Source organism: Cebidichthys violaceus, unplaced genomic scaffold, assembly GCF_023349555.1.
Source record: "Cebidichthys violaceus isolate CVI_PGR_0920_01 unplaced genomic scaffold, fCebVio1.0.p SCAF_17, whole genome shotgun sequence".
NCBI lineage: Eukaryota > Metazoa > Chordata > Actinopteri > Perciformes > Stichaeidae > Cebidichthys > Cebidichthys violaceus.
Window position 1 is genome coordinate 5,383,306 of NW_027176340.1, and position 14,982 is coordinate 5,398,287.

Below are 14,982 nucleotides of genomic sequence, written 5' to 3' on the forward strand. Positions count from 1 at the left end.
TGGTTCTATACTTGTGTATCCTCTGGGCGTCTCTTGTAGGTGATGTGTTTAGACACAATGCTTTATTTCTATCTTTAGCTCATCTCTACATGATTAGCCCATCTATTGGTTTTTCTGTTTGCTTTTTTTTATCGTGTGTGAGGGTTGTGTTGAGCTGACTGAGCTAAAAACTGACTCCATCATCAAACTGACTTTGTAAGAAAACAAATATAAATGAAGAGGGAAAAGAGCCAACCCTGAAAAAAAAAAGAAATAGTGAAAGAAAAGCCGTTCATGTTCAAACATGTCGAGCCAAGAAGGGGGTTGGATGAGCTTTGTGATATTGTGGCTGTGCTGACTTGTTATTGTATGCATGAGCACACATACTCAAAATACATTCCCCGTCAAATAAATGCTCATATATACTGGTACTCTGTCCCTGGAGCTTCCTTTGTTTTCTGAAACTTTTACACTGTTGTCATTGTCAACATTTATTCACAAGTGCAGTTTAGGGATGCACTGATCTTTACAAGTACTTACTTTTGATTTGCTGATACCAAGTACCAATATGAGTACTTAATAATACCGTTACAGTTCTAAAAAATAACTTTGAAAACATGTTTTTAGTTTCATTAGCTGTTCTTCACTTTCTGATTTATAACAATTTCAATATACTACACGATGCTGTTGCTGACATTTTAACATTCAACATTGTGCTTTCATGATACAAACAGAGTTAGCAATGGGGATGTTAATATCCAAGCGTTTAACCCTCCAATTAATTTATCAGTTAAAAGAAACATTAAAAGCTTCAGAGGAGCAGCTTGTCACTTTAAAGGAGAATAGCGCTGGTCCACCTTAAAGTTCAGTCCACCTTAAGTGCGCCTGAGACAGAGCTGTTGCTGACTTTGGGGCTAACCCCCTTCACTATAATCATCAGCTGGCTGACAGGCAAGACACAGGAACTTAACTTGGGTCTCCTCACAACAGACAAACTGCGCACATACTGCTACCGTAGAGACCATGAGTCCCATGCTTTAGCTGCTGCTGCTGGCTGCTAACTGATCTGACATGTTACGACATGAATTCAGAAAAAACATACACAACATCACCAATACTCTGTGTGTCCATAGTGAGTATCCATCACTTTGAATATATTATATTATAACTATACAACCGCCACATCATGTTAACAGTCAAAAACTGGCATGAACTTAAATAATTGGCTTTATCAAACCACCACCTAGTGCTTTGAGGCTTATTACACTTTAACACAAATCCTCCTCTGATCAAGACAAGTGTTCTGTGTGTTAATACAGCATGTGACAAAATAATCATTTGTTTGAGGATCAGGTCAATTCTTGGAAGGATGTGAAATGGAATACAGGAAGCATCTCGTCGAAGCAATCTAAAAGCAAGAAGCATTTCACTGACGTCTGTTGTTCTGGGGCTGATAGACAGTCAATTATAAAGACGTTGATCTACATCCAGGTTCCTCTGTGACTTTTCTTGTGCATGAATGTACAATTTAACAACATTAAGAATCAGACATCGGTGTGTATTGGCAATAGTTGAAAGAAAAGTTAGTAGTAATTCCAGGTGTGTTACTTTGGTTATGGACACACCCCTTCTGACATTAATTTGACTGACAAAGTTCTGTTTAAGACCAAAAGCTGTGACTCTCAACCTTATCCTGTGTGCCCTTTAGAGCCCGGTGTATCATACATTATTACATTGTTGTGACAGTAATTGACGAAGGAAAGTCCATTGGTTTAATAATAACCAATGCCAAGTCGCCTGCATGTGCGTCATTCGAAACAATTGCTCCAATCTCATACCAGCTGATTGCTCTCATTTCATTTCTAACTATTGTATTTCCCAACCACATTATACTCTGCCGTCGATTTATATATTTGAAAATGGTTGTTTTTAGCCTGCTGTGTAATTGATATACATATCAATATTAGGATATGTGTAATATGCAATGTTTTATCGCTCTCCGTCTGTTTCTGTCAGTCCGTCTGTTCATGCGTCTCTCTCTCTCTCTCTCTCTCTCTCTCTCTCTCTCTCTCTCTCTCTCTCTCTCTCTCTCTCTCTCTCTCTCTCCAGCTCTCCCTTTCTCTTTCTGTGAAGCTGCTATCAGTTGTAGGCCTGCAGGGTGGGAGGGGTGCAGGGGAATGCTGACTGTCGCTTTTTCCTGCTGAGCGGTGGGAAATAAACAAGGTTGAAAACCTCCTTAAAGCCACCTACTTTTGTAAACGTCTCTTCCTCTTTGTCTGTCTGTCTTGCTCTCCTTTTCGCTCGTCTGTCAGAGATCAAACCAATCTGACATCCGGTTTAAAAGTTCAGCTCACACAGACAACAACTTCTGTGTAAGAGCTTTTTTTTTTTTTCTTCTTCTATGTCCTTTTTTAAGCGTTTAAAGCTCTAAAACCTCAATGGACTTAGAAAATACAGGCAACCCAGAGGGCCAAGTTCAGGTTACAGAGAAACTCAGCCAAAAATAACCGAGCTGCTGCTTTGCAGAGAGAGAGAAGAGGGCATGCTTGGACTCATCCTTTTTTAAGTACCTCAAGGGGAAACAGGAGAGAGGGAGAAAATGAGAGGGAAATGAAGAGATAGAGGGGTTGACCTTCTTTTTGTAATCCAATCTCATCCTGATTCCAAGCTGTTTGAAGTTCTGTCAAGAGAAACAGGCTTTGATCACATGGACCTGATGAACTGAGAGGGCAGAGAGGATAGTGGAGTTCTACTTCTGTGCTACAGCCCTACTTCCACTGATTGTCTGCTCATTGAACAAAACAAATGGCGTTTTAGCGAAATATTGCAGCGTCCTTTATAATGAACAAATATGTAGAACAGATAGAGTCCTTTCTCGTATTGACTTTTTGTGCTTCTGCCTATTTCTACAGTTCATTTTGCCTGCTGCTGTGTGCACATATTATTAGATTACAATGATATGTTTACATTTTACTATTAACATGCTGTATTGGTGAAAGAGGCATGCCTCACACAGGTTAGCTTTTTTTAATACAATCTATAGCTAGCACTAATGCAGTCTAACTCTGTGTTCAGACTTTTACAAAACTGCATCACAGACTAGAATCATCATCTATGAATTCATTGCAAGGCTGCGTTAGTTTTAGACAGGAGTACCTAACTGGTACCTGAGTGTAACGTTGCTCAGGTTAACAGCAGTTGGGTCATCAGTGTGTGACTCTAAACGGTCAGATGTCCTGTTTGTTCTCAGGGATTCACTCCTTGTTGAGCACTTCACTCCTGAACCTCTTAACGAGCCATTATGTGTCCTGGATCCTGATTGGACGGTGTGGTGTCACAGTCTCCCTTCTTTTTTTTTTATTGCCAGCCCTCTGTCCTGCCAAACACAATGATGTCACCCTTGTTGCCATGGTACACAGCGGGGCTAGCAGGAACATGCTAGAGAGAGAGGGAGAGGGGGAGGAGCTGCTGCTGTGTTTGGGAGGCCGTGCTCAAACTAAACATACATAGAGGAACAGTGGAGGAATAGAGCACACCAGCACAAAGCCTTTTCATTGTGTGTGTGTGTGTGTGTATGTATGACTTAATGATACAGTTGTTTACGACCGCATGCACCCAAAAAGTCCCTGTTGTCTCTCCTCCGAAAGAACTCTGTCCACTCTAGTTTACAGGAAACTTCCTCTAGTGATTTAGAAAATGAATGCAGTGAACAAGCGGTACAGTATTATGCTGCTGGCAGCATTTAAAGTATCACTTTTGTAATGTTGTGAAATAATCACCATTTATTTAGATCCTCAGAATCAGTCATTTGAAACAGATGTATTACTACGTTGTGCCTTTTGGTTTATTCACGAATGCCTGTCAAAAAAGTTGAGTCATTTATAATAGTAGCAGAATAAGCACAAGCGTTAAACATTGATGCGAGTTAATCCTCCAACGCTAATGCCTGGAAAAACGGCATTTGTAATATTAAATTAGTTTTAACGTTAAACAGGAAAAACACTTTGTGTTGCTAAAAAGTATGAGAGGTAGTTCAGGAGAGAACTGCCTGTAGGAATGGTTTTTTTTACACTGGGCTTTATGTTTTGTTTGGGAAAAGTCAGACGGATACATGAGGTTGAAGCAGTGGAAAGTCCCCGAGCTGAGACGGAGCCAGTGGTAGTTTTCCTGATTCTCTCTCGCTCTTACTCCCACTCACTGGCTGCTCTGTAGGCCTCCTGTACCGGGACAAGACTGCAGGTTAGCGGAGAGAAAAAGTTCACGCACCGCATTGAAACGAATGCAGAAGCCATCCGCAACTATTTCTTCCAAAACATTACTAACCAGATACTCTAGTTTATGCCAGAGGTTTGTGCCTCACTCAGCAAACTGCATAAGTCAACACAAATTCAAAAGTTTGAGCTGGAACACGGCATGTATGGTAACACTGTCATGAAGTAGTGTTTGTGGTCAGCGTGTTTAAAGTGGCAATAAAACAGTTGCCTTCTGCTTGAAGATACTATAATTTTGACTAATTACCATAATTGTACACCCATGGCTAAGCACCTTTTTTTTTGGAAGTGTAAGCATGTCAGTTGACAGGAACCAGTTCATACTCAGCCATGTTTTGAAATGAGCAAAAGTATTCAAACTTAACGGTACTCTTGTTTTTTGATTGTGCTGGTTTAGAATATCTTCCTCTTTGAACTTTAATAGAGGCTCAACATCACTAATAATAACTCTCTCCCTCTCTTTTATCTTGTCTCCTCTTCTCAGGTGAAGCAGCTTTGAGGGGGGACCCCAGACTCCAGTCCCTGTCTCTGTCCTCTTCCTCCTCCTCCTCCTCTTCGTCCTCGTCCTCCTCATCGTCCTCTTCCCTCTCCAACCACAGGACGGGTCCTCCTCCCATCAGCCCCACCAAGAGGAAGCTGAGTGGGGACCAGGGGGACAGCGACATGGATGACAACGAGCACGTGGCGAAGATGAGCCGACTGTTTGCCGCTCAGCTGTGAGTACAAATACTGAGAGACACTTTCTAACAGACTCCATTATCGGCTCGGGCGATATGACGAGATTATCGTTCAACACAGTATTGGTTGGTCATGATAACGGAGCGTAATCCATTATACAGTGCCTGTAATCCATTATACAACATAACATAACCTTATGTCAAAATACCGACATCTTTAATCACTGCACCCTTCTCTTTTCTGCCTGTCTCTCTCTCTCTCTCTCACTCACTCACTCACACACACACACACACACACACACACACACACACACACACACACACACACACACACACACACACACACACACTATGTGGCCATTGATGAGGCCGCCTTGCTGCCGAGAAGCTACATATACACCACCGCTATCGTGTATGCCAGGGTTTCTGTTGGCCATGTGTTTTGCGGGCTTCTTGCTTGTTGAAGCTGTGCACAGACAGACAGGCAGGCTTTCTCAGAAGTCCCAGTTTGGACTCCAGGGTGCTATGCCAGGTTTAGCTGGCTCCACGCTGCTCCTCTTATAGCCACACATCTCTGGAAGCTTGGAAACAGGGGCTGCACAACAGAAAGATTACTCACATCTATAACGTTCCCACATTCTCACTTCCAGAGATTCCAGGGATTCTGGAGCACTTATTGGCTGTGAAGGGAGCCCCCCCCCCCCCCCTCTCTCTCACACACACACACACACAAACACACACACACACACGCACACACACACACACGCACACACACACACACACACACACACTTTCTTCTGATTTTCTCAGTCATGGGACCTCCAGCCATTGCTATTTATTGTGGAGGCAGGCAAGGAGATGTTAGGTGGAGCTGTGCAGTTTAAAGTAATAATAATTATATACAAGTAATATTATGAATTCATGTTGTTTTTGCTGCTCAGTCACGTTTATTGCACTGCTTTTCTTATCATTAGTATTCTATTGTATCCGCTGTTGCTGTCATCATTAGGAGTGATCATCGTCTATGTACATGTATCATTTCTGTCCTATGGATTGACTATATTGTAATTTTATTGTGTTGTTCATTCTTTATTGCTTTCCTGTCCATCATGGGAGAGGAATCCCTTTTCCTTATCCAATGTTAGGGTCCAAGGACAGATGATATCGTGCGTTGTACAGATTAGAGCCCTTCTGAGGCTCATCTTGTGAATTGTGGTATTGGGCTATACAAATAAAATGTAATTGTTGTTTGGCGCAATTATGTTTGACAGTCAACATGGCTGTGAAATGCCACAATGGAACACAGTGGATGATATGCTGGATATACTTGAAGCCCTGGATTAGGAGTCGAGCACAGTTCCTGGCAGTGTGTTGTGTGGTTAAGTGTGTGTAAACACACAGACGCATGTGTGAACGCTCCTGCAGTACATACTGTCGTTTGTTCACGCTTGCACAAACACCTGCTGCACATTAGGCAAGTAGTTTGATTGAAATCACAGTTGAAAAACAAATTCTTCACTTGCCACATTTAGATGTTAAAGGTAACCTAAGTGAATCTATATGTTCCCTTGCTTGCGTCACAGGGCAGTGATTTATTTTAGTTTTACAGATCTAAATCTCTGACTTTTGAACGAAATCTTTTCGTGGCGCAGGGGGAAGGGTCTCTGCTCCCTCATCTTGTGACCGTCTGGGCTCACATATCAAAGGATTTGCTCGTGTGTCTTGACATTTGTGCAGAGTCATCTTGTTTTTCTGTTATGAACGTGTCAGTGGTGGGAGAATTAACATTTGTTCTCTTCAACCAGGCAGTAAATCGATCTGACCACTTGGTGTTTTATTCCGTTGTCTGTTGTTTTTCACATCTCTGTGAGACATTTGTTTTTGTGCACAGTGCGGTTAACTTCTGCTTACATTGATAAGCAAAAGCTCCGACTCGTGTGTCACGAGTTGTGTTTTATTTTGTGAGTTGGTCTGCCGTAGTACAATGGGACTTATTGTCATATCAGCTTTCGGTTGGTGTCGGAACTCCTCGCCACAGCTTCTAAATGCAACCACTTTGTGGAGTTAAACTTAGGTTCTGGGAAAGTAAATTGATCTGGAAACTCTGTGATGTTCAAGACTTTTCAAACTGCTTACTGTACCATGATAATTTCCTAGAAGTAACACATAATAAGCCTCAATCCCTTTGTTTAATCTTCACCTTAATTATGACCATGGAGTTATTTGACTCTAGGGCCTGTAGGTTAATCTCTACCCAAGAAAAGTCAATTGCTAGTTGACTTGCTGCAACTTGAAGTTAAATCCAGTGCCTTCATCAAGATATACTTTTTTGAAACCCATTTCCCTTAAGGCCATCCTAGAGGTATATTTATGTTTAGTCATTTAATTTGAGGTTTCTCTGAGGGCATTCTTTCCCTGGTAAAGATAACTGCTAAGTGAAACCTGCAGTAAGTCAGTTTGAACTATTGTGTTTGTCCAAAAAAACAGTGATTACACCAAAGTGGAGAGAATGATGAGTGGGTGTTAAAAATAAAATTAAAAAAAAGTCCAGCTTAAAATAGTGAGTGAAAACAGCGACTATAGAAAACATTGTAGGGGACTTCACACTCAACTCGTCTTTATTTAAAAAGCTCGAGCTTTCTGCTTCATCCAACTCATCCGTCAATTGTAGGAATAGTGATTCGGTTTAATTTGAAGAGGATGGACTTGTTTCTTGGGGAAGAAGCTAGACAGAAAACAAGAAAATGAGCACTGCACACACACACACACACACACACACACACACACACACACACACACACACTCACACTCAATTCAAATGTCCAGAGATGGTTATCTGACACCCTTCTAGCTGTTGGATTCTGCTGGCTGCTTCTATCTGTGTAGCTTGTTTTTTGTCTGCACTGATTGCTCTTCTCAGTGTTGCCTATTCCTGCATGTTTAGGAGCTTTTGTGTTCATTCCTCCTCTTAAAACAAAAAACAAAACAAAAAAAAAGTTCTCTGTTATGCTTTTTCCTGTGCGCTGACTGCATCGGTGTCTATATGAGGTGTGTTGTTGTCGAACTGCTTGTAGTTGGCTTTCTTTTGTGTCATATTTTGGGTGAGTAAACACGCAGACAGACACCTGACACCTTAGACTTGAGGTGGGGCTATGAAGGAGGAAGCTCCGGTTTCTCTTGTTGTCCAATCACAACAGGCTGAAGTCAGGGGGCGGCACAGGCTGTGGTGAGAGAAAACAACATTCTGAACCTACTCAATCTTTCTTTTTCATGCGGGGCAGTATTAACAGGCGTGATAAATGAGCGGATTTTCACTTTTGTCAACAGCCTGTGTATTTAAGAATGTGGTTGTGAGTGTATTTTTCTCAGCCGTCTTAGTGTTTTACTAGTGAAGCCACTATTGCCTTACAGAAAAGTTTATGGCACGGTAAATTCTGCAGATAAAAGTCAGTGGCAGTCTTACTGGCAGGCTGATATGTGGACGTGATCTCTCCGTTTGTGCTGACTCTGCATGTGTTTGTGCAGGTATGCACATGTGTCGTCCTGTGAACTGTCCATACACGCATGTGTGCTTGCTCGTCTGTGTGTGTGTGTGTGTGTGTGTGTGTGTGTGTGTGTGTGTGTGTGAGTGAGTGGTGAGAGGGCTCCTTGTCAGGCAGCAGGGGCTACTTTCTCATTTTCTCTGAGGAGTAGGAGGAGTCTGGAACAAAGAAGCCTTATCCTGTCCACTGGAGCCTGCAGGCTGGAAGCTTGCTGCTACCAGCCGCTCCGCAGTTGTAGACCCGCCAGTATAAAAGTCCTCTTGCTCAGCTGTTTCATTCCTCCTTAAGAATAAGAGCCAGTCACAGAGCAAGGTTAAGGCTTTCTAATTGGGGAATAGAACTGCAGGGAAGTGTATTTGCAGCAGCCCGGTTACATGTGACTCTGTTGGCTCTGGGTTTGTTGATTTCCTCAGGGAAGTATATACAAATTAAGAATTTATTGTCTTCAGTGTTTATTGTAATAGTGTGAATTATTTTGTTTAACTTACCAATGACACATACTAACTGACCCTTTGCTAAGTCCCGCCCCTTGGATGTTGACTGACCGATTGTAGCGTCGGCTGCTTGCTTTTGGGAATGGTTAAACGTTGTGCCTGGGTCACGTGTAATAGAGATACTTGTTACCCAGATGTTGGACGGAGATATATGTTTCTGAGATGTTACGTTTCCACGTTAAAAACCTGTGGAGCAGGGTCTGTCTAGGCTAGCTACTGAAGGTATACTGAATGTATATACATGCTGCTTTTGCTTTTTCATAGTGAATAGCGATAAAAGCCCAATTCAATTTAGTCAGTTTGCTGCAGTATGTTCTGTAGCGCACAGAAACTGCAGCTGCTTTCTACTGGGAACTTCATCAGCAAGTTGTTCTCATGGAAGGTTCCCCATAGGCCAAGTAGGGGAAAAATCAGAGAGGTGGAGTTAGTGTGTGTGTGTGTGTGTGTGTGTGTGTGTGTGTGTGTGTGTGTGTGTGTGTGTGTGTGTGTGTGTGACCAAGCCAGGTGAAGTCATTATTACCCCCTTGTTTTACATGGGACTGAACTATTTGTGAAGTGTGTGAGCATTAGAGAAAAGGAGGAGAAGCATGTGGTGTGTGTGTGTGTGTGTGTGCGGGTGTGTGTTCTCATGTTGTTTTCTTTGCCACCTTGTTGTGGTTGTTCCCATATCCGATCTGTTCCAGCTTTGATAACAAAGGATTTTCTTCAGTTCTCTTTCTCTGCAGGCCGTTAACTGTCAAATATGTGCTTGATTTCTATCAGTATTCATGCATGAGTGGAAATCTGAAAGATTTGAAACGGCTGTGTAAAGAGATGTAATACATGATTTAACATTAATTCTATGTAATGTTTTATATTGCATGTTGTATGTCGGGGATAATTAATGGTCTGTAAATTACATCTGTTAAGGTGTTTACTTTAGGCTTTGACTTTTTTATTGTAGAGGATGCAAATATCATTGCTAACTTATGTATAGTCCTGCTACTAAAACATGGACTAAGCAGAGTAAAATGTGTAGAGATGTTTGTATACTTTATACACATAGCCTGGGTACGCCCTGTGGCTCACTTTCTGTGTGTGTGTGTGTGTGTGTGTGTGTGTGTGTGTGTGTGTGTGTGTGTGTGTGTGTCCATTTTGTGGGTTTGTACAGACCTCGCAGAGCTTGGGCCTGGTGGTAACCTGTGGTTGAGCCTTCATCCTCCTCTACTTTTTTTCTCTTTTTGGTCGTCGTCTCCTCTTTACGCCCTGATTCTTCCCAGATGTTTCCTGTGTGTGTATCTCTCTCTCTCTCTCTCTCTCTCTCTCTCTCTCTATCTCTCTCTCTCTCTCTCTCTCTCTCTCTCTGTCTCTCTGTCTGTCTGTCTGTCTGTCTGTCTCTCTGTTCCTACTCTTTATTTATTTCTTAAAGGAGTACGATATGAACCTCTGCCCAACCAAAGATTTATTGTGAGGTTTTGTCTGAAGACTTAGAAACACAATTGTGAGAAAAGGCGTAGAACTTTTATAGCTCCTGTATGTTTGCCTCAAAGTAGAATATAGCTAACTCACTAAATTGGCAGTCTGCTATAGAGCTAAACCTGGAATACAAAACCATATTTTTAAAGTCTTCAATTCTTATGTTTATATTTGTTTTAATTGCATTTTCCACTGTGGCAATTAGGCAAGTTGGCTTATACAAAGCAGTGAGAACAAATGACAAGTTTTGAGATTTTAAGTCATTCAAACACGTGATCACAGTCATGATCTTTAACTTGAGGTTAACTTGAAGACAGAGTGTCATGTGAATGGGTCCTTAAAAGGCTGTACTTAATGACGGATCTGACTGGTTCAGCATATACGACTATATCATTTATGTGTTGAGGTCTGGACTCTCTGGGTGTTTAAATGAAGGGGTCTTCCAGTGACAGCCCACAACAGTGACTGACTACAACTAATGACCAGGCTACACATAACACAGGCTCTAGTGAAGTAGAATCACATGGATATTTACTCTCTACTTCTGATGTCACTCACACAGTTCTCATTCTCAAAATCAAACTGATACAAATTGATCAAATGCCTGCCGATCAATTTGTATTCGCTTTATCCACACTCGGCACTAGTCGGCACCGAGTCCCAGAGTTCCCAAGTCCCTCTCTCCATCTCTTCCCACTTCTAGCTCTCATCCTCTCCTCTAGCCTCAGACCTGGCAACCCTCTCTCTTCAGCTCTCGCCCTTCTTACCCCCCCCCCATACCATACCCGTGTCTTATGTGTAGCCCTCACCCCTCTCCCTTTCTCCCCAGCTGTGACCCCCAACGATAATTGAGAGGTGAGTAAGAGAGACAAAGACACAGGGGTATGTTTTGAATGCCTGATCCCTGGCATGAAATGCTGTCCCGGGTTTTGGTGGGCAATCAGGCGAGTGGAAGGCGGGGGCGGCGGTGGACTCGACAGCGACGCCATTCATTGGTCGGATTTGTTGATCCCGTTCGCTGGCTCCTGCAAAGGCCCCTCTTGTGTGAGGATGTGAGCATGCCTGCTCTTTGGCAACGATTAAAGTTTGGGACAACTTCCATAACCCAAGACCCAGCTGCTGGGAGGGTACGAGAGGGGGAGTGCTTTATTATCGGTTTGCCTCTTAGCTAATCTGCTGCTGATTGTTTATATCTGAAGATAACAGTTAGCAGGAGGACTTTGGTTTGGGGAATTTTATTCAATATATTCATTATTATGACCTGATTATATGTGATTAACTCCAGTCACTTTTTGACTATTTGATAAATAATGAAACAGAAAACTGATGCACTATGGGAAAACACAAAAGCTTGTTGGTGAACTGTCGTCCAGGGTTTATAAAAACGCTGCCAAGTCTCTCCTTCTTTAACCCTCAGGAAGTTTGCTGCCGATTGTGAGAGGAAAAAAAAGAGAAAGAAAGAAAAGAGGGGGGGGTTCTGCTAATGTAAGCGCTCGGCACAAACGAAGGAAACTACTGACCTCACTCTTTCTTATAGTAGAGGTCCGGACCATTCACATGCAGCTCCCCTCAGCTCTTCCTCTCTCCCGCTCTGTATTCTGTAGAGACTATTTATTTGTGGAGGACGCTGCTGTAGGCTCCAGATGCTTGACCCGGCAGTCAGGTTGCCTGGTCACATGGATTTACAACTGTTTGCCTGAACTTGTTGTTTTGCATCCAAACAAAACCTTAAAGGCCCGCTTTGACTTTTTCACTCTCGGGTCTGTTTTGTCTTCTCATTCAAGACTTTCTGCTGGAGAAATGCCTCCCTGTGTCTGGTGAAGAATAAAGGAGGAAGAGAGAATTTCATGTTTGAGTGCAGCTCATTTATAGTACATTTCATACTTCTTTTTTTCTAATTGAGGCTTCTCTGTCTCATAGTGTATATATTTCAGTGTAGAAAGGAGGAAGTCAGGCTGTCTGTGGAGTTGGAGAGAAAAGAAGAGATAGCGAGAGGAGAGTAAATCTTGCTCCCTGTAACTGGGCCTCAAATTGTAGGAGGAGACTGGAGCTGCACTAAGGCTGTAATATGCAGTTGAACACACACACACACACACACACACACACACACACACACACACACACACACACACACAGAACACAGACCACATTTGACGCACTGTGCAAAATAATTGCTACCTGTTAAACTGCAAGCAAGTGTGCGCAGTATCATGCACCGCCACTTCACTACATACTGTATCAAACATTCAATAGTCATTCTCATCGGAGCCGGGAGCTGAAAAAAAAAAAAACGAGGCCAAAATCTGTGTCGTGTCAAACTGTCGTTACTTCAGCCTCTTATCCTTATCGCTGCTTTTTCAACGATTAAAATATGAGCTCACGGTTTGTAGAGGACAGAGGGAGCTGGTTGTGGTGAGAACTGATTCTCTTTCATGTGGAGAGTGTGTGTGTGTGTGTGTGTGTGTGTGTGTGTGTGTGTGTGTGTGTGTGTGTGTGTGTGGCCGGCCTTCCTTCTTTCACCTTTTAGTATCCAGTCGGTGGCAGAGAGTATGGACGCTGTGTTGTGGAGTAAACAAACGTACAAAGATGGATGTTTTCCTCCAGCAGATTAATTCAAGTGTTGAGATGCAGTTAGCGATAACTGATGCATTAGCCTTGACGGATGTTGCATGTTTTCATCAGACAGCAGTGAGAGCAGCTGGCTTCAGGCTCACTGCAGAGACGATGTCTGTCCCTCTGTGCAGGGATATGTTTGTCCCTCCATGTTGGATGAAGTTAGGAAAGTGTTCCTTCCTAGGCTTAGCAGCAAAAAGGGAGTGTGTGTGTGTGTGTGTGTGTGTGTGTGTGTGTGTGTGTTTATCATGTGTGAGTTGAGGTCAGTATTAATAGCTTCTGCTGCTCCTGCAGTGTTTGACACAGAGATCCCATTTACAATTGCTCTTTTGTTTGTCTTCCCTCTTTTCTCCCTCATCTCTCTCTCTCTGAGCCCCTCTTTATCTGAATCCATCTCTCCACTGCTCATCCTTTCTTCTCTGCCCTTTTTCTACCAAGGTTTGGTTTTTCGATAACTTTGGATCAGGTGCCATGTAATCCATGTAGTAAAGATCAATGCACTAAACGTTGAGATAGCAATATAGCTAAATAGCAAAATATGTTATTTATTTGGCAAAGTTTTCTTTTCTTTTCTTGTCAAGAGAAGGTGTATCACTATTGGACTCCACCCCAAAAATAAACACACAACCCAATCTTTACCTCTCTCCCCTCTGTTCCCCAGGAAGCCTAATGGCGACTACCGCAGCTCTCCCATGTCTAAGGACCGGAGCCGGAGCCCAATCGAGCGCGTGGTGGTGCCCAGCACTCTGGGAGTCCACAACAACCACCTGTACAGCCACGCCCACCACCACCACCACCATCACCACCACCTCGCCAGCTTAGCGGGCATGGACCAGCCACTGGCGCTCACCAAGAACAGCATGGTGGAATCTGCACGCAGCAGCACAGCAGCTATGGCCACAGTGCCACACACAGTCAGCGCCGTGGAACGCCAGCAGGTAACCTGCACTTCCTGTATTGTCCGGTTCTAGCAACGAATACATCTTGTGCAAATTGTTGGGTAAAACCCTCAACTTGTTAGCCCCCCCCCCCCCCCCCCCCCCCCCCCTGTGATGTGGCCAATGTGCTTTCATTAGCCAGTCTCCTTTGATGGTGGAGAGTACTAATGTCCTATTTAGGTTTGCCAAAATGGTTCTAAAACCCTGGTGGTCAATAAATCACTCTCTTCAAGCCTCCTTTAGTCTTTCTAAACATGAATATTTCACACTTTCTTAAGTTCTGTGCTCCTCTTATTCACTCTTCTTCTTCTCTCTTCTTACGCCCACTCTTGACACAACTGTTTATGTCGTTTTGGTGATTCCTAAATAACATCTTTGTGTTTCAGAATCGCCCTTCAGTGATCACATGCGCCCCAGCCAACAACCGCAACTGCAACCTGTCTCACTGTCCAGTCTCCCACAACGGCTGTGCCAGCCTCGCTAACAACTTCAGGAGAATCAACAGTGAGTGCACACGTGTACAGACAGACGTCGTTTTTTAGATTCCAGTATATTTGCTTTTTTCCAGTACTTATGTTTATGGTAGAAGGAGCAGCGATGGATGAACATATCTCAGTAAATAATTGATCAATTGTTACCAAGTAACCTTTACTGGGCACATATCATTTTGGAAAAATGAGATTCCCATGCAGCGCAGTTTGTGGGAAACTTCTCTGTGAGTGCAGATCACCCTCCAGAGAAAACACGACCACTCATAGTCTCCAAACTCAGACGGACTTATATAACTAGTGTTGCTCTCTGTCAGGGAGTCTCAGAAGCCTCGATGTGGTTTCTGTACTACCTCGTCTGTTATCTCTGTACTGTAGAAGTCCCCGGAGGCCTCAGCCAAACACATGTCTGCTTTATTCATGTTGGTCATGTTTTCTGTGGGTTGATAACTCAACTGTGGCCATTTTTTATGATCCCAGTGAAATCCCTATGATCTCATTGAGGTTAACAGTGAAATTGAAAAC

At 43.0% G+C, this 14,982-nt stretch overlaps 1 protein-coding gene across 2 annotated transcripts in view; it reads left to right on the top strand.

Moving 5' to 3' along the window:
- The window catches only part of vgll4b (vestigial-like family member 4b), a 36,831-nt gene that overhangs the window by 16,930 nt on the left and 4,919 nt on the right, over positions 1-14,982 (top strand). For both annotated transcript variants that reach the window (XM_068712309.1, XM_068712308.1), the window contains 3 exons: positions 4,735-4,966; positions 13,693-13,969; positions 14,356-14,473. In XM_068712309.1, the coding sequence (XP_068568410.1) occupies positions 4,735-4,966; positions 13,693-13,969; positions 14,356-14,473 (627 nt within the window). The remainder of the gene's footprint in view (positions 1-4,734; positions 4,967-13,692; positions 13,970-14,355; positions 14,474-14,982) is intronic.